At 41.3% G+C, this 19,911-nt stretch overlaps 1 protein-coding gene across 1 annotated transcript in view; it reads left to right on the forward strand.

The window, feature by feature from the left end:
• LOC128301594 (protein sax-3-like) overlaps positions 1-17,254 on the forward strand; it is a 125,626-nt gene extending 108,372 nt beyond the window's left edge. Inside the window, exons 5-15 of the mRNA XM_053038166.1 lie at positions 4,131-4,400; positions 5,379-5,656; positions 5,755-5,968; positions 9,200-9,282; positions 9,459-9,701; positions 9,827-9,997; positions 11,647-12,669; positions 12,745-12,928; positions 13,061-13,265; positions 13,502-13,984; positions 15,725-17,254. Of these exons, the coding sequence (XP_052894126.1) occupies positions 4,131-4,400; positions 5,379-5,656; positions 5,755-5,968; positions 9,200-9,282; positions 9,459-9,701; positions 9,827-9,997; positions 11,647-12,669; positions 12,745-12,928; positions 13,061-13,265; positions 13,502-13,984; positions 15,725-16,370 (3,800 nt within the window). The 3' untranslated portion in view covers positions 16,371-17,254. The remainder of the gene's footprint in view (positions 1-4,130; positions 4,401-5,378; positions 5,657-5,754; positions 5,969-9,199; positions 9,283-9,458; positions 9,702-9,826; positions 9,998-11,646; positions 12,670-12,744; positions 12,929-13,060; positions 13,266-13,501; positions 13,985-15,724) is intronic.
• Positions 17,255-19,911: the final 2,657 nt, after the last annotated feature.

Below are 19,911 nucleotides of genomic sequence, written 5' to 3' on the forward strand. Positions count from 1 at the left end.
CTCTCTCACACTACTGCCACCTTTTGCGCATACACTGATGTGCACACTGTGCCTACAAAACCCCAAAACGATCGACCACAAAGAAAAAATAAAGCATACCGGCCCATTCAATGGTGAGAAAATTGGAATATTGTGCCTAGTCATAAATCAATTCACCGTTTTAGTCCGATTCATTCTAATGATAGCACCACAGAGCCCGGGCATGGTGTTGAAAATTGCTTCCTCCTAAGGGTATTCTGTTCTGTGTGTTCGGTCATGATGGTGCTGTGGTATAGAGCCCCAGCCCCCCGGCACCGGAAAACGGCCAATGCGTGCGAAGCTATTTAGGCATAGCACAAAACAAGCAAAAAGCAAAAAAACGAAAAACGGAATGAAATGTGCGAAAAGGGTCCTATTTTGCTGACAAATGGGTGTGTGTGGGGTCTGTGCATTTTTATCTTTTTCGTCCTATTTTTACGTTGGACGCCCCAAGAGATGGATAACAATAAACAATCTTATTGTGCCAAAGGTGAAACACGGTTCTAGTATGTGTGAATTGGTGTTAGAAGTAGAAGGAAATAAAAAAGGTCCTTAAATGATATTCCAACATTACTTTGCGTATGCGTATCGTGTAGCAAATGGGGTTTACTACCTTTTATCATCTGCTTTTTATATATTTTCGTATGCTCGATTTGCTTAGTTTGAGTTTTTTTGTGATTGATGATATATTAAATTATTTTAAATATTTTTTAATATTTATATAACCGTAGTAATATATAAGAAAGCAATAAAAAACATACTATGCTTCGCTTGTTTATATTGGCGATATAACTCTTCGATTGGCAAGAGTCGTAGAATAGTGGAGATGTTGTAAATATTTTAAGAGGTTTTGGACTCTGGTGGTAATAGGGGAAAAAAAGTTTGAAAAGGAAAAAGGAAAGGATGTGCGAGGGTTAAAGTTTGAGATTTTGAAAAATCTCGAACCTAATTACCCAGGATGTGCCATACGATATAAAAATAATAGAATCTGCACCTTGGGGAAAAACAGGGTTGTTAAGGTAGCCCAAATCTATTGCCATTAAGAACCGACAGACTAGTGATATAGTCGAATTCGCCCAATGTTTTATTTTTTATTCTTCTCTGAAATTAAATATAAATTATTATTAGATTATACTTGTAAATATGATGTTATATTTGTTTATACAGTTTAGTTTTTTTCAGGAATCTTAGAAGATTCCTCTGTTCTCTAGGGTGAGGCGACAGAACTGTGTCTAGGTTAAAATCTAGATCGCACTGATCACTGTATTTACGTACCGGTAGCATGTTCAGTAAGAAGATGCCGAACCGTGATTTGGGTACCGCAAAATAGGCAGAATGGAGTGGGTGATTTTGAGAGTAGGTAACTATGTTTAACGAAAGTATGACCAATACGTAATCTTGATAACACTTGTTGGTCCTTGTTATTGTAAAGGTCTTCCCAGGGTTGGGTAGAGATTTTAATGGATCTTAACAAACCTGATTGATCTTTTGCCAGTTTCTCTGCCAGGATAAAAGAATATTATGTTTTACCTGATTTATAGTGTCTTTTCTAGAAATGGAGTAAGTACTTGGATATGTTTGATAGTCAACCTTCGTTTGTCTGCTATTTCATTTCCAGTGATTCCAATGTGGCTCGAAACTCAACAAAATGTGATTGATGTGAGGATCTGATTCTATTGCTTGAATAATGTGGGCTTTAACTTGCCCTCGTTCATTCGCGGCTAATACACTTCAGGCACTGTCAGTAAAGATCACGTTGGGTTTTATTCCGAATTGTAATTTTCTTCTCCTGCGATGCATATGCCAATAGCCTTCGCGAAGAATATTGATATGTGCTCTGGGAGTTTTATTGCACAATTTGTATTTGAGGACTGTAACATCCCTGCGGAGTTGGCAGAAATAGAACCATAGGTGTAAATTGTATGATGTTTGGAAAATTTTTGGTTTATATGGGCTACAGTCAGTTGATGTGTTTGTTTGCTGTTTAGTCTGTTTCATATTACAAATAGTCCAATCTATTTCGGGAGAGTTTATAAACCAAGAGCGATCAGATAAACGGGAAAGGTTGATAATGTCCGGCAATGTGCCGTTGGTAATATTTTTGTAAATGTTTTTGGCTCTTAGGACAAGAGAAGTATACTCCATATCTTTTGCTAAGCTGCGTAGAGTTGTACCTATCAAGCGAAGAGTGATGATATGTGAAAATGGCAGCATGCCACTTTCACAAATCAGTAATCTTAGAGGGCTAGTAACGAACGCTCCCGTGGCTCTTCTAATAGCCGCATGGTATATTAGGGAGAGTATTTTTTCGAATTTGTCAAAATCTAAACACAACAATTGTAATCCATATAAAATTGTAGCCATATAAATTTTATAATCTTCAAGTAAATGTTGTAACAATATTGGGAGATTTCCTTGGAAACCCCAACGAACCAGTTGTTGGACTATTCCGTGTCGCCATGTAGAATAGTGGAGATCGTAAGGCACTGTTCTTCAAACACATCCATGCAGGGTTCAAATCTAGATTACGACACTAATTTTAGCCACCGATTTCAACCAAACACTGACAAAGAGTTTTATGAAGCTCAAATATAAAGAAGAAAAAGAAGACATTTTCTGTCCCCAAAGTTCATTGTTACGAATTATTATCGTCAATTACACCTAAAACTGTTTCAGTGATTTATATCGTAAATCAATAATTCAATGTCGTCTTGTGCAGATATTATTTATTCTGCTGTGTATCCTTTCGGACACACCGTTCACCGTGCTGAGCGCCTGTTGGTGGAAGAGGCCCTAGCTCTGTGTGCACGATGAACATGGTGAAAGATAAATTCCTTTCAACCACCATCCAGTCCCGGAGGGTAACACCATCCCTTCGTTTTGTGGTACGTCCCAGACCCCCGCAACACGGAGATAGGGTGGTACGGCGGCTGATGCCTGTCCGTCCCCGGGAGCTTTTGTGCTTTCCGCACAATTTCTGACGCTTGTCGAACCCTTCAGCCGAAGACCATGAACCCAGTAGGCACATCAGAGTTTGGCATCCCTGTTGCAGGAATATCTCAACAGTGTAACACGTGACGGGCTCCCTCGGTGGAACCAGCCTCTCTGCGCTTCGCCAACTTTTTAGAGTTCGACTGTTGCGTTTTCGTCAACCGCCTCCGGGAGACTCAAAGAGTAAAACAAAAAAAAAATCAGGGGGTTGCAAAAAAAAAAACGCATCTTTCCAACCCTTTTTCGTAAGTTTTTATTTTTGATTGATTGATATCGGTAAATCTGCGCAGAAGGCGTAATTTGATAGTTGTTTTCCACGGGGTCCGTTTAACCTGCCCGAAACGGTCCGCGCGCGCGGCGTCACTGTGATCATCATCGTTGGTTCTTCGCCCCCTTGCAGACCATCAATGCAGACCCGGCCTGACGATGTATCGTTGGCTGCCGTTAATTTTCGTTACTGTTTTTGCCCTTAAGGGCCGGCGGGAAAGGAGGACTTCGATGCATCCGTCAAAGAAGCGAAACTGGAGTTAAATACCGTTGCGAAAATTTTTTTTTTTGTGGTGGTTTTGTTTTTGTAAACCGATTTTTTTGTTTTGCTGTGTGGTGGCTCAGGATATTATCATGAAATGCGTTTATTTTTGTTTTTTTCGGAGAATCAACGTATATTACCATGGGAATATGGGCGTCACTATATTTTACGCCTCTTAATGATTGATTAGTTTTCTTGTTGCGTAAAATCTTATCGCTCCCATAGTCCTGGAGGGAAAAACGTTAAAGCAACATCCAATTTTACGCTTGTTAAAATGTCCAATGTTAAAATGTTAAAAAAATAAATAAATTAGTAAATAAATAAATAAATAAATAAATAAATAAATAAATAAATAAATAAATAAATAAATAAATAAATAAATAAATAAATAAATAAATTAATAAATAAATAAATAAATAAATAAATAAATAAATAAATAAATAAATAAATAAATAAATAAATTAATTAATTAATTAATTAATTCCGTTTTGACCGTAGTAATAAATAATAATCCGTAATAAATTAATTAATTAATAAATAACTGTTTGATCTATCTTATTAAATTTCCCCTTAATTTTATCTCCTATTTCAGTTAAACCATACTTCAAGCTGGAACCAATGGATACGACAGCACTGGTGGGGCAACGCGTACAGTTCCTTTGCGCGGTCGATGGCGATCCGCAGCCACAGATCATCTGGAGCAAGGAGAACGGTCACATTCCCGTTGGGAGGGCCGACATTTTAGAAGAAGACCGCAGCCTGGTTATCCGAAGCGTGGTACCGAGCGATCAGGGTCTGTTCATCTGCGAGGCGCACAATACGATCGGTCAAATCAGTGCCAAAGCGCAACTAATCGTCAACTGTAAGTGTGCATTAAATTTAGCGTATTTCCCATTATTTATTATCCAAATTGTGCCCAAAAATAATAAAAAAAAAAACAAAACAATTCGTGAATTAGATTCCACATTTCTTTGTTAGCTTTAGACATGCAGTTCACCGTTCATATTTCACGTACTTAAACACCTGTCACCCGATGTTGCATTACCATTAATCATTTGTTGATGGTGTGTGTGTGTGTGGTGGGCTTTCACAAGCTCACAGCCAAGTTTACTCTTGCCTCCGAATAGTGCCACACATTCATCGCTAGTTCATTCCCAGTATGAAGGAAGTAAATTTTATCCAGCTCTACCAGCGGGAGCTCCCTAATGGCATCAACGAAAGTCCGATAAGAATTAACGTCAAAGATTTACGACCTGGTACATCCTTTACTTTTGCTTCGGAAGGGGTGAAAACTACCACCACTGCGTACCATTTCGTACTTGCAGTTGGTTGAGAGTTTTTTTTGTTGCGCTTCATGCGCAGCGTAATATATACGTTTTAAAGTATCTCTAGGTATGTGTATCATCTCGTGTTCTAAACCGATACTACTACTGCTGTCGGAAGCCGGAATGGATTTTGCTATCATCCGCACGGAACGCCGGGTTTACGAATCGTTTTTCTACCCTCCATGAGCGTTTACAGCTTTTTCGTTAAATTTATGGCGCTGAACTGATTCTACGGATTGTTCACATTGTTTCCATGGGGATTAAAAAAATGGACCTTTAAAAAAGCTTACTTTAGTAGTATAAAGTGCAATTTTTGTAATAAAGAAGTCTTACGATCCTTTTAAAATACTAATTTTAAACAAACGGACATGGATTATCGTTTTGTTTTGATGCGTTTTTAACTCTTCATACTTATAGACCGCCTTTGATCTTGAGATATTCCCATCATCTGCCATCGAATATGATCATTTCGATTGTAATCCGCTCTGTTTCTTTCTTTTTTTCGTCCATTCCAGCTCCACCAACATTCCTGATAAAGCCGCAAGATCAGAAGACGGCCCTGAACGGGGTGGCATCTTTCAAGTGTACCGCCTCGGGCAACCCGCAGCCCTCCGTTTTCTGGACGAAGGAAGGCTCCCAGACGCTCATGTTTCCGAACAATACGTACGATAATATGCAGGTTTCGGTACAGGGGACACTGCAGATACGCGGCGTGCAGAAAGATGACGATGGGTACTACATCTGTTCGGCGCTGAGTGTCGCCGGTTCCACGACCAGTAGAGCTTATTTACAGGTGAGGTTGAAAAAGGACGCCCAATAACACGGCTCACAATTCACATTCTAACGCCTCGTCCCACCCTCCGTTATCACTCAATCGTGATACTCTTGCAGGTTCTTACATCGGAGGACAGCAATCCACCCCCGATACTGCAGATCGTACCGGCTAATCAAACACTGCCCCGGGGCACGGTCGCTATGCTGCCGTGCCGTGCCAGCGGTAATCCGACGCCCATGATTCGCTGGATGAAAAATGCGACCGATATCAACCTTTCCGGCGGTAACGGGCGCTTTTCAATCATCCAGGGTGGCACGCTAAGAATTGATGGTAAGCATAAGCTCTCGTAGCTACAACAACGTCGTCCAATGATATACGAACCAGATTGGGGGGTGGAAGAAAGATTGTCGACTGGCACGAAAAATATGTCCCCGTCCGCTGCTCGGTGCGTTCGACCAAGCACAGGAACGCTTTCGTTTTTAGTGCCTTACTGCCGGGACGAATTCGAGACGAACGGAGAAATATAATAATTGAAATACAACGAAATGGCTCTCGGATGGCGCTTTAAGCTTTCCACTGCGAGCATGTGTAAACCGTCACGCGCTTGCATGCTGATTTATACTAATTTCCGTGAGCGATACTGTTTGGTTTAGCATTGCCCCCACAGAGACTTCCTTGTGCACACGCTACCGTCCGCGCCAAATGTCGCACCACCCTCCCGAATGTTACGACCGTTTGCGAAAATTCTAGTCGCGTTTCTGTAAGGCGATTGCTAATCTTTGTTTACAATGCTAAGCTGAACGTAAAAATAATTTTCAAAGTGCGTGAGAACGATGGATTATGGAAGCCGCGCGTAGCGTGCCCGGTACGTATTTTCGAGAACAAAGAATGGGGTAAATGGTTTAGCAAGCTCTGTACAACACATGCAACATTGTTTAATTGTGCTATTGTGAATGGTTGTAGATAATTGGTGAAAGCTTGCCACCCTCCCCTGCAAAAAGCATGCAATTGTTCCTGAACAACGTTGCTAATGTTAGACAATTAATTTTAGTTCTTTTGTTTGCTATTATTTATGGTTAGATTTCGCGTGATTTTTGTTACAAAAAACAACAAATCCATGTTGTGGTCCTAAATGAACTTTGTTTAAGGTTAAAACACAAACACTAAGATTAATGAAGACAATTCTTTGTGAAACACTACCGTCCAGTAGTAAGATAAAGTAAGGATGTAGTGAGGAAAATATAAAAAAGGAGCACCATTTTAAAGCATCTCCTTCTACCATCTCAGCTGTCAGTGGAATAAAAGTCTAACGTCTTGATAACAGGGGATTTAATTGTCAGGCTTTTGCTCGTAACATGAAAGGCAGGAAAATAAAACGAACATCCCACTCACATCCTCCCCAATACCACCTACCAGCACAGAAGATGGAGATGATAAGAAAGAGGGAAGGCGATGCGTTGACTTGGTGAAAAATATAATTACAGCTAACAATGCGGATTACTTCTAATGCGAGTTGAAAAATGGTGAAATGATAAGAGGGCAAAATGCGCGATAGACTCGCTCCCTCCGCCATTTTAATAGGAGATGAGCGAAGAGGAAGAAGAAGAAAAGAAAAAACCACAACAGCGAAAGAATCTTTTGCAACCCGGCACCACCGAAAAGACCATCACCACCCGGAATGTAGACGATCGTTCGTCTTTATCATGAGGGGGGGATTTCTTTTTTAATACCTGTCATTGCCCGCACTTTTGCGAAACGAAACGAAATGGTTTGACAGAATGCTTCCGGCCGGTTTGCATCCACAGACGGAATGCGGGTTTTTCTTCCCTGTTGTGGTTGTGGTCTACCTTCTTCAGACCTTTGCAGGAGAGCAGCATTATTCGCAAGGATAACTTTCCGTTAGGACACGCGAGTGCATTTTCCACCCTGTTACACTTGTGTGTGGCAGAAGAGAGCGGTCTTATCAATGTGGGTGGGCGACTAAAACTAAAAGTTAATTTATTGCTCCTTTGTGACTCTCCTCGACGCAAGCAAACGGTAATTAATCCCGTTTTTTTTCTTTTTAATTACGGGGTTGTGCTGACGTAATGAAGCAATACTTTATATGCTTTCTTGAAATTAATATTTTTTGTTCCTGTTTATCAAATATCAGTTATTAATATTTATATTTCTGGGATGGATTCCTAATTATCTTTAAATATGATGTTGAAGAGCCGATGAACCTCCCTTTTATATTTTGTTTTTCCCTTTTCTAAATATTTTTATAAAAATATTTAGATTTAATAATTAATATTAATATTTATATTTATGGAATTCCGGAGATGAAGATTAATATTTATATTTCTTGAATGGATTCTTAATTTTCTTTAAATATGATGTGCAAGAGACGATGAACCTCCCTTTTATTTTCAGTTTTTCTCTTTTCTAAATATTTTTATAAAAATATTTAGATTTAATAATTAATATTAATATTTATATTTATGAAATTCTGGAGATGGAGATTAATATTTATATTTCTGGAATGGATTCTTAATTTTCTTGAAAAATGATGTGCAAGAGCCGATGAACCTCCCTTTTACATTTTGTTTTTCCCTTTTCTAAATATTTTTATAAAAATATTTAGATTTAATAATTTATATTAACATTTATACTTCTGGAATTCTGGAGATGGAGATTAATATTTTTATTTCTGGATTTCTGGAGATTAATATTCATATTTCTGAAATGGATTCTTAATTTTCTTGACAAATGATGCTCAAGAGCAGATGAACCTCCCTTTTATTTTTTATTTTTACCTTTTTTGCCATATTTTTGTTGTTTGGAGATTTTATAAATTGTTCAAAGCACTTTTTTTGGGGCATTTTATTCAATTTTTAAAATGTTCCTTAGTATTCGCTCTATGAATACTAAAACTCTTTACGGATGCGGCCACATAACAGAGCACATTTAAATGAAATCTTTCCAAGGTCCGCTTCAATCCTGGAAAAGAATCTCAATGGTTGTTGCTTGGCGCATCATAATAGTATTCATAAATAAGGCAAACGATTGTCGGCTGTCTTCGTTTTGTTTGCCGGGTGGAAAGTTCCGCTAGTGCACAGTTCTAAATCGTTTTCCGGCGCAATACACAGCCATGTGCAATGGAAATCTCCACTTCCACAGCGGGAGACAGTCAGTGCTCATGGTGCTCAGTGCCAACGCTTCCACTGCAGGCAAACAACTTACAGTTTGCCCGATTGCTCCGCTTGCATAAACAAGCGAACCGCCCCGAGAACCGACCGTAGAAAGTAACAGATCATCTTCGTCACCGCATAACCCGCAAGCACAAGTCATAGGAGGGCACTTGGCAGCGCATTCGCGTATCTCTGTTGATCGGTGATATATCTGACATTTTCCCAAGCATCAGCAAAGGAGTCTCCCCGTCCCGTCCCGCCGGTCGTCGGATCAAGTTAATCCACGGTCGAGCGGCGGATCGGTGGGGTTGTTACCGTTTGTTCGGTTGAATATTGTTCGTTCACCCTCTCTTTTAACACGAATTGCTGCCGGTTTGAAACCTATTTGCAGATTTGCGAAATGAGGACAGCGGCTGGTATCGATGTGTGGCGTACTCTGAGAAAGGTGAAACCTCGTGGAGCGCATATTTAATGGTAAGTCCTTCTTCCGTACATTTACTCCAAAAAAGCGTAGGTGCACAACATCTTTTGCGAGTAGTGTGTGTGTGGGGGGAGAACATTTATTTCCCCCACCAAACGATTGTTAGATTAACTAACCCACTTTTGACTTTTGTTTATTATTGTTACATGTACACGTTACCGTTTCGCAGGTTGAAAGTAACCTTTCCTCAATGCAGCATCGTTCGCACAACGCTGAACTGCTGCCATCGGCACCGGGAATACCGAAGGCAGTCAACATAACCAACAGCAATATCACACTGACCTGGACCCGGGGTCAGGATGATCTGCAAATGAATTCCGTCACTGGTGGCTACACGATCGAGTACTACAGCCCCGAGGAAAAGGCGGGCTGGATTAAGGCGATGAGTCGTATACCCGGCTACACTGCTACGGTTAGTTCAAGAGAGTTCTAATTGGAGAAGGAAGAATTGTTTAAGAATATTTCAATTTTTGCATTAAATTATTATAATCTGCGTGTTTTTTTTTTTATTATTTCCTTATACTCTCTCTCTCTCAGATAACGAATCTGTCACCTTCCACTTCGTACATGTTCATTATTCGCGCTGAGAACTCGTACGGTTATTCGGCACCGTCACCAACATCTGCCATTATTCGCACGCTTTCGGCAAACGATGGAGTTACCATGCCGGAAGAAATAGAAACTGCACGACTGGTGCTCAGCGGACAGGTTGGTATTCTTTCTTTTAAACCAACACTCTTTTCTCTCACCCTGCAAGCGTCACTTTAACAGGTCGGCTGATAATTGTTGGGCCTAACACATAGATCGCGCTAGAAGATTTATATCCATACCATATATCGTTTGTACCAACCCAAGGTCTGTGTAGGATAGAGGTCGAGTAATATAGAGCAATTTGACAAGTAGCCAACAGTTCGTTACACGTGATTTGACGTTTGGACGCCCTTTTCCGTTCAAATGTTTTGTGTGTAGTTGTGTTGATTAATCGCGATTTAGTAAACAAGTAGGCTAGACGCAAGGAATCTTACACGGGCGACGAAATGTCAAATGAAATCCAAAATGGCGAAACTCTATCTTGGCTATTACTCGACTTCTATCCTACACAGACCTTGGTACCAACCTTCAAACGAGATCTGTCAAAATTTGACAGCACTCGGACAATAACCTAGTAAGCTAGAGCATTTTGTGTCACTCAACTTTTGTGTTTTTAGTAATCATGGAAAAGAAGGAATTTCGTGTGATGATAAAATATTGCTTTTCGAAAGGGAAAAATACAGTCGAAGCCAAAAATTGGCTTGATGAAGAGTCTTTGGACACTGCTCTACCAAAATCAACCATTGAGCACCAATGAGCACTGAAGATGGTGAACACAGTGGACGCCCAAAAGAGGAGGTTACTGAGGAAAACATTTAAAAAAAAAAAACAAAACAAAAAAGCACACAAACTATTAAAAGCAACCGTAATGTGAAGTTGATCGAGATAGCTGACACCCTAAAGATGTCTAAGAAATGTGTTGGACATATCGTTCACGAGTATTTGGATATGAGATAGCTCTGTGCAAAATGGCTGGCGCGTGAGCTCACATTTGAGCAAAAACAACAACGAATTGATGATTCGGAGCAGAGTTTGGAGCTGTTTAGAGAAATAAATCCGAGCTTTTGCGTCGGTATGTCACCATGGATGAGTCTTGGCTTCTCCACTTCACTCCAAAGTCCAGTAGACAGTGGACTCCAAGTGGACTGGACACGATGAACCTGCTCCAAATCAAAGGAAAACGCAACAATCAGTTGGCAAGGTTATGGCGTTAGGTTTTTGGGATTCGCAAGGAATAATCTTCATCGACTATCTTGAGAAAGGAAAAACCATTAATTGCGACTACTAAATCAAGTTATTGGAGCGTTTGAAGGACGAAATCGCCAAAAAATGCCCACATTTGAAGAAAAACAAGTTTTGATTCATCAAGACAACTCACCGTGCCACAAATCAGTGAAAACAATAACAAAAACTCATGACTTTACTTAGGCTACGAATTGCCCAGATATGGCTCCTAGTGACTATTTACTCTTCTCAGATTTCAAAAGGATGTACTCTGAGACGAAATTTTCCTCGGATGAAGAGGAGATCGCCGAAACTGAGGTCTTTTTGAGGCAATGTACAAATACTACTACAAAAATGGTATCGAAAAATTGAAAGACCGCTATAATTGGTGTATCGCCCTTGAAGGGACGTATGTTGAATACAAAAAAATAATTTGGCCAAAAAAAAGTGTTTTACTCTCATAGGCCAAACAATTATCAGCCCACCTGCTATTATATTCCGTTTTAATTGAAACGTGAAATTTGTTTGCAATCAATCAATAGATCCTGGAATTGGTTGACGCAGTTGCAATCAACTCGACGACCATCCGCCTCGAATGGCAACTCCACATCAGCAACACGGAAGAATACGTCGAAGGTTTGTACGTGCGGTACCGCAATCTTTCCGCAATCGATACGCAAAGCTACAGCATGCTAACCATACCGATGAATCCCTCCGAGACGTATGTCATAACGGGGTTGGAAAAGTTCACCCGGTACGAGTTTTTCCTGACGCCCTACTTCAAGACGGTCGAAGGACAACCGACCAGCTCGAAGGTGGTACAAACTTTGGAGGATTTCCCCACGGGCGCCCCGATGAATGTGCAGACGGGCATGGTCAACCTAACGACCGGGTTGGTAAATTGGTCCCCACCGTTGGAACAGCACCTGAACGGTGCGCTGCTCGGCTACAAGGTACAGCTACGTGCCAGCAACTCATCGAAGGTTCTAGCCCAGATCACACTCAACGGCCCAACGACATCGATCGTGCTGCACAGTCTTACGACCGGCATGACGTATACGGTGCGCGTCGTTGCGTACAACCGGGTCGGTGCGGGACCATACTCGAAGCCTGCCTATCTGATCATGGATCCTGCGCACGTCATCGCGCCGCCCAGGGCCCACAATTCGCTCAGCGAAATCGAGGGTTATCGGCAGCAGGGATTGCTGCACGAGACGTGGTTCATGGTGCTGCTAATCGTACTGCTGTTGGTTATCTTGACCAGCGGATGTTTCGGTGCGGTAATGTTTTTCCGCAACCGGGCGAAGGTTAGCAAAGAGCTGATGAATGCTACGATCGCTGTCAACGGCAATATGGATCCGAGCCGTCGACCGATGATGGTATCGCGCCGCGATGGACTGTGGATAGATCGTGGTCGGCGATCGCTCGATACGGATAAGGATTCGGGGCTGAGTGAAGCGAAGCTGTTGGAAAGCTCCCAAAACACCTCCAACTATGCGGATGTCAGTACGGATTATGCCGAGGTGGATCCAAGAAGTATAACGTCATTTTACAACAGTCGCAAGGTAATTATTTAAATGCTGATAATCTTGCAACTTGAGGAATTCCTCACCGGATTCTTGTTTGCTTTGTTTTTACAGTCTCCAGACAATCCCTCGCCCTATGCAACGACAGTTTTGGTGAATGGAAACTGCAATGAAAATGGTAAGATTTGCTACCAAGGGCTAGACGGGTATATATCCGGTGCGTCCACCAATCGTTCAGACCCAGCAACATATCTGGCGGGACATCCGAAAGCCTTCACTCCGGTGCCATATAATCAAGGTAAAGTTCAAGGTTGCCATCTCTTGTATATAGAACCTTAAAATGCTAACATTCTGATGCATAATAATAATGTTTGCTGTACTAATTTGATAAAAAAAAACGAACTAATCTCCCCCCCAAAACATTCTCCAGCTCCTGCCAACTGGATTGATTTCCTTCCTCCTCCACCGGAACATCCGCCACCGATTCCACAAGCTTTAGACCACCACATACATCTAAATCATGTGTATCCCTCGGAACTGATCGGTGGCGGTGGTGGCCTGCCACCAACCACGACTGCGATCGGTTCCCAGGGATCCGCCGTACGCTGTGGATCGGCCCAATCCGGTAGCTATAAGTAAGTAGCAATTGCAATTGTTTCGCCTTTCGTGTGTAATGAAGAATTTTCGTTTGCCGGTGATTGGTGCTAAATCTCGATCGTGTGCAAAACATACTAATACAGCTTCTCTTCCCCCGGCTCCTCCTTTATTCGCATCGTGGTTGTGTTTGATTGCTTCAACGAATGTACTAACAACATCATTGGAAATAATGACACTCATGGGGCAACAACAACATTATCGCGCGTTTGTGAAGTAGCGGTAGCGCTCAACACTCATATCAATATGTAGATCCATCCCTGCTAGGACGCGGATCATCTAGGAGCAGCTCGAACGAATGTACGATGCGTAACGTTCCGCCGCTTCCGTTGCCGCCCGGAAGCCACCAGCAACAGCAGCAGCAACAGCAGCAACAGCAGCAGCACTTCCTGCCGTACATGAACGGTACGCCCGGTTCCGCGGAGCAGTCACCCTACTTCAACGATGAAGTGTACAACAGTCCGGTGAAGAACGGTGACATTAACTATCATCCGTATCGGATGCCTAACTCATCGTCGGCATCTTCCATATCATGCTGTCAGTCGAATCATTCCCGGAGCAGCCATTCGGCCGGTTCGAAAAACCATGACTTTCTAGACCAACAGCAACAACATCATCATCTGCAGCATCAACAGCAGCAGCAGCAGCATCAGCAACTTCACAGCAATATGATGCTGCAAGGACCGCCTCACATAACCAAGTAAGTATTGAGTGACGTTTGCACTAATTTTCGAGATTGTTGTTTTATTTTAGTTTTTAAATAGAAATTCCCTTTAGGGCTCATTCAATTATTACGTAACGCTGATTGGTGGGTGAGGGGGTCAGTACCAGCGTTACGATTTGTTACAAAGGGGGGGGGGGGGGGGGGGAGGTTTAACTTTTTGTTACGTAACATACAATAAGATTATACTTAGATTCCCGCTTCATACTATATGTATGAAAAATTAACTTATTTTAGGGATTTTTATACAAATTCCATGTTATTTATTTACTTGTTGATTGTTTTAAAGGTCAAGTTTCTTGATATCTTCTGATACCAACTTATCGATACTGATGTCCACTAAGATGGTGATTTTGAATTCCGGTTTGTAGTAGTGGATGCAGTTTATACCCATTGTCACATAACAAGCATCGTCGACTCGTAAAACAAGTATTGAGCTTGAAGAGCTTTAAATAGTCTAAGAATCGTCTTGCGTTTAAGCAAATGCAGCAAATTTTTTATTTTTTTGTTTCGTTAGAACGGCCTGTCCGTATCGACTGCAAAAAATTTTAAATCTACTAACATATATCCGAATCAATGTGCAAAATTACAAAAATATTGCCACGTTATTCATCAAAGATTTCCGCTATCTCAAAGAATTTCAGTTTGCAACACACATCAGTTCATTAATCACTATCATTTAGTGCTCGGACGCACATTCACGATACAATGATCAACTTTCAACAACTATAACGTGCTGCATCGCAATCGGTACTTATATGACTGTGTTTGAAGTCAACATACCAGCTAGAATAGTTGTTTTTAATGGTGCTGAATTTTACGATGCCTATCAATTCAATTTAACCGTTTTTTTCCTAACCAAATGCAATTTTTCAATTGACATTCTAAATTAATGATGATCAACTGGGTGTTAAATGATAACAATGGGTTTGAGTTTTTCCGGCACTTCGTGGTCGTGGCCTGCTGCAGGAGTCCTCTAAACCACCTACGGTCGAGCGCCGCCGTTAGTCAATCCATAATCCCGGTCTAACTTAATTTGGGCCTACCAAGCTTCCTCTGTCCATGTGGATGACCTTAAACGGCTTTTTGGACAGGGTCGTCCGGTATCATTTTCATGACATGACCAGCCCACCGGAGTTCAGGCTGATCTAATTCGCTGTACGACTCATAGGTTCACCGTACAACTCATAGAGCTCATCATTGTAGCGGCTCCTCTATTGGCCCCCACATATACGAGGCTAAATATCCTTCTCAGCTAAGAGGGTTTTGTCAGCTTTGGAAAAAGGCCATGTCTCAGAGGCGTATGTGAGTACTAGAGCTATATAAGTTCTATATACTCCCAGCTTCGTTAAACTGAAAATTATTCACTAAATCTACTTTACCGACAAATGTATTCATACTTTCACCATTTTTTAGATCTTTTAAATCTGTGTTTTATATAAAAAAGTTAGTCAAAAGTAAAGTAAATGAATAATGAGAATGAACAGAAGACAACTACGCAAAAGAAAGGTTGCTAGATAAATAAGAAAGGAATAGTTCTGATAAATAATTAACGAACGAATTATTTTTCTTAATAGATTACATCGATTCAATCGAATTCATCGAAAATTGACAATATTTGCGTTACGTAATAATTGAATGAACCCTTTAAGGAGGATGTATTGCTTCAAACAAATGTCTCATTGATGAAGCTACTTTCGCTCAAATTTCCTTTTGCAGACTTAATGGAATAGGTAGCTACGATGGGCTTACCCCATCGAAGGTGGTATCGTTCAACGAGCAGTATCAAATGCTAGATGAAAGCAGCATCGTCAACGGTGAACCGGGTGGCCGAACTGAACACGAAAATTGCACCTACTTCACCAACTATTCCGATGCGTCCGGCGCCAGCAGCAGCAGTGGCAGCGGCGGTTTCCGAATGCATCCCAAGTTTGTGAAAACCGTGCACGTAAATATTGAAAATGCCATCAACGGTAACTATCACCATCAGCATCACCACCATCACCAGCAGCAGCAAATGCACAGAGATCAAACGATAGGAGGGACCGTGCAGCAACCCATCATCACCAATGGCCATCACAATCACAACCACCACCAGCAGCAACAGCAGCAGCATCATCCGTACGTGTACAATCAGCAGCCGCAGGAACCGATCACCGAGCACGAGGAGACTGAAACCGACAAAATGCTAACCGGTGGTGGCGCTGGTAGCTTCAGCGAAAACGATGACCACACGGCGAGCAACGGTGGTTCCGGGCCGGATTCCGACACCCACGACGAGGTGACGAAGAAGCTTTGCCGGGAAGATGATGCATCGATCTGTTGTCCGGTGTATGAGGAACCGGTGGTGCATCAACCCTCATAAATTAGTCCCGGGCGCCGCTACCGTAAGTAGACATGCGCGCTTAACCTGTAGATTTGTTACGCCACAACACGCGGGTGTAAGAGTTTTATTTGGGTTCCACTCAAACGCTCAAACTCAAAGCGCGATTTCTTTCAACTGCGAGCGGAATCGAACCGGCAAGAGCGATATCTGCCTCTGATGAACGGGAAATTAGAGGAAGACAAACAAAAACTTGCTACACATGGTCATATAAGTCAATCTTCCCACACCCATAGGGTCCGCACGATTGAACTGTTCGATACCAAAACATGTGGCGCAGTCCCTAATAGGAAAGTAATAATTTATTTAAGCAAGCAAGCAACCATCATATGCAATCGGTTCGATTATTGAATTGCTGCCTGGTTGGGTAACTCCATTTTGAATTTTCTTCACTGCGAGCAAGCATTTTTCCCCACCATTTTCGTTAACTAATCACGATTTAGTTCGAATTTATTTCGTTTTTTGATTTGCTGTGTTTGCATCTCACCATCCACCGTGCGACATCAATGCATTTTACTTCAAATCTTGAATTTCTTGCAAAGGAGAAACGGTTCTAGCGTGTGGACATGATTAATTTCACCTTCTTCCTGCTGTCGGACGTGCGCGGCGACGTACGGCAGCATGTGTGCGATGCTGTGCTGTCGGTGGTGGCTCTTTACGTCTGGTGTAGAGCGAAAACTTAATATGACAACACACTTCCGTTGCGTGTTTTAACCCGTCCAAGCGGTTGGGCTTGGAGTGTTATCCTCTCTTTCGGGTCGCGATGACAGGCGCGCTTGTGTTGCCGAACCTTCGTCTAGCTGCTGGCAATGCGCCCCGAACATGGTTCATAATTTATATTTAGCGAGTGGCGGCCACTCGTCTCCGTGGAATCGGTGGTGTGGTATGGAACCATAGAACCATATCTTGCGGTGTTACGGTGTGGCCCAGTACTTAGGTTGCAGTGTGCATCCGCCCCGAAACAGAGAGCACCAGGGAGGAGAAGGAATCATGTCAAAAATGTTTAGTATCGTCCAGATACCGACAACTGCGCGCCGCCGAGCTGTGTTGAGCGGTTTCGGTGTCTGAAATATTGTTCAATAATGAAGAGACGAGCTCGCGCGCGTGTGTTTCGTCTGGCTGGCTCCAATGGCCTCGGTAATGTCTGCTGCACTTCATCAGTTCGGTGCAGACTGGTGGAATTTGGAATGCGTTGCAAAATGCCATCGAACACGATTCGCCAATTTGTCGGGCGAATGTTAGTTTGGCGTGTATCTGGAAACTTTCACTTGTCGGGTGGGTTGTTTGGAATTAGACGTTCTTGAAAAGGGAGTGAAGGAATTATGGGTAATAGAAGCCTTTTTCTTTCTTCTATTTTTAACATTCTTTGTAGAAGTGGTATGAGTATATTATATTCTTTGTAAACCTTTAAATCCTTTTACATTTTAACGTTGTACAATACTTATTGTGTGGTACGATAAACCACCAGAATAAAAACAAAAAACGAATGCGAAACACATGTTTTTTTTTTTTTGGGGAAATCGAAACAATAATTCATCCTCCCTTAAAGTTGGTCTATGTGGATGTATCATTTACGACCACCATACACCATTGTTTCAACCCCAAGAAAGCATTAGCTCCTTTCTTCTAAGGGTAGGTTATTCATCATCCTGTCGGAAAGAACGAAAGCTTTCTTTAATTTCCGCCAGAGGATTCTTGAGACGAACGGTGTGCGGTGGCCCGTCCGTAAAATGGCTGAATGTTTTTTTTTGTGTTGTTGTTGCTAGCATTTCGTTGAAGATGTTTATTGTTATTGGCATCATAAAAGTGGGTCTTAATGTTCATCATAATTGTCGCCATTAACGTACGGCTCATGAGAAGAAACATTTGTGGGACGCGGTGGAAAGCATGGAAATGGTTCTAGTAAAATTGCTCATGCGAATGATTAGGATGATGATTGCCCCTGGAGTTGTATGATGGATGTGTTTATTACTGTTCGAAATTAGTTCACTTTATGTTGAATTTGTTTTATTATTTTCCCTATTATAAAATTCCTTTTTTTAATTATAATTATTTTCAACTTTGATTTCGAATTAAACAATATCTCGCAGAAGAAGAAAATTATTTTTTAAATGAAGTTGGACAACCTCATCCAGCAGCTTTTCATGTTCCAGCAATGTTGTGTTTGATGCACGGTGCACGGTATCACGTAAACGGAGCAATATCAATTAATCATAATCAAAATTTAATTAATTCGTAACGAGCAATGGGTAGCAATGAATGACACTTTCATCAAACCCGGTAGCGAATTGTATTGCAACGCGAGATAATTTAAACTCAGTACAGACAACACGCAAAATAGAGATACTACATGATCGAATGGCATGATGATATCAGTTTCTCATCTACTTTGGGACAATTAAGTTGCGATGATTGATAAACGAAAGAGAGAGAGAGAGGAGGAACAACATCGGCAGGTAGTTAATATTCGATCCTATTAAATTCTCGTTTAATCGAAGGTGAACAAAAAAGAAAAATTCTGATGTGTGTGTGTGTGTTGTATTTGTACCTGTGATATTATTTAATGTGATAAGCAAATACTCTGAATCGGTAGCAAGTTTCGTGAGGTTCATCTTTTCAGTTCTCATCAGTAGTCGGTTCTGTTTTCCCCTTGTACTTTGAATTGCTTCTTAATCAGAACGGGTGGAAAAAAGATAATCATTAGTCTCATTGTTTTTCCCTCTGATTAAAAACAATTGCTACTAAAATGTAAAATCTCTCTAAGTGTAGTATACCCCCTATCCCTTAACGGTACCGACGATTTTGCTAGCTTCTAAGAAGAAATGAAAACAAAAAAAACATGTACAGGACACAAATGCATACTATAAGCTCATTGAAATGATATCAATATACCGCCATAAACACAATAATCACAAAATGCTCCACAGAGTAGTAAACTATAGCAATAATGTTGCGCTCATGAGTAGAGGAAAACATTGCTGTGGAACTCACAGCTAGAATTGGGACAGACAAGAAAGAAAATTCAGAGGCAAAACACACAAACTCTGAGCGTTTGTTGTTGACTTTAAATGAGTTCCATTACCGAATCAAACCAAGCGCACAAAACGAGACGGGAAGGTAAACGACGAAGCGAATGAAGCGCTTTTGAATAATAGAATACCTACATCATTATACAAAGCGAAACGTGATTTGTTCATGCATATATACAGTAAAGAATCTCGCAGACTTACAACCCTATAAACTCTCTATAGCTAGGCACATAAGACAACGGCGATCGTAACGCTTCGAAGCAATCTTATTACTAGTAACCAACGTAAAATAATCCCGACTATATTGCAAGCATCGTTGCAACAACCCGCAACTACTTCCTCAAAACACTATTATTCCCTATCCTCCGACAGAATGCTTCAAGGTAGTAGTGCAAATGTCGCTTCAAACTAATGTAGATGATGCAAAATTCGTAAACATGAATCAACAGAGCAGCAGATAAAGTGAACCACCCAAGAGAAAGTAAAACAAAAAA

The sequence above is a fragment of the Anopheles moucheti genome, chromosome 2 (genome assembly GCF_943734755.1).
Source record: "Anopheles moucheti chromosome 2, idAnoMoucSN_F20_07, whole genome shotgun sequence".
Taxonomy (NCBI): domain Eukaryota; kingdom Metazoa; phylum Arthropoda; class Insecta; order Diptera; family Culicidae; genus Anopheles; species Anopheles moucheti.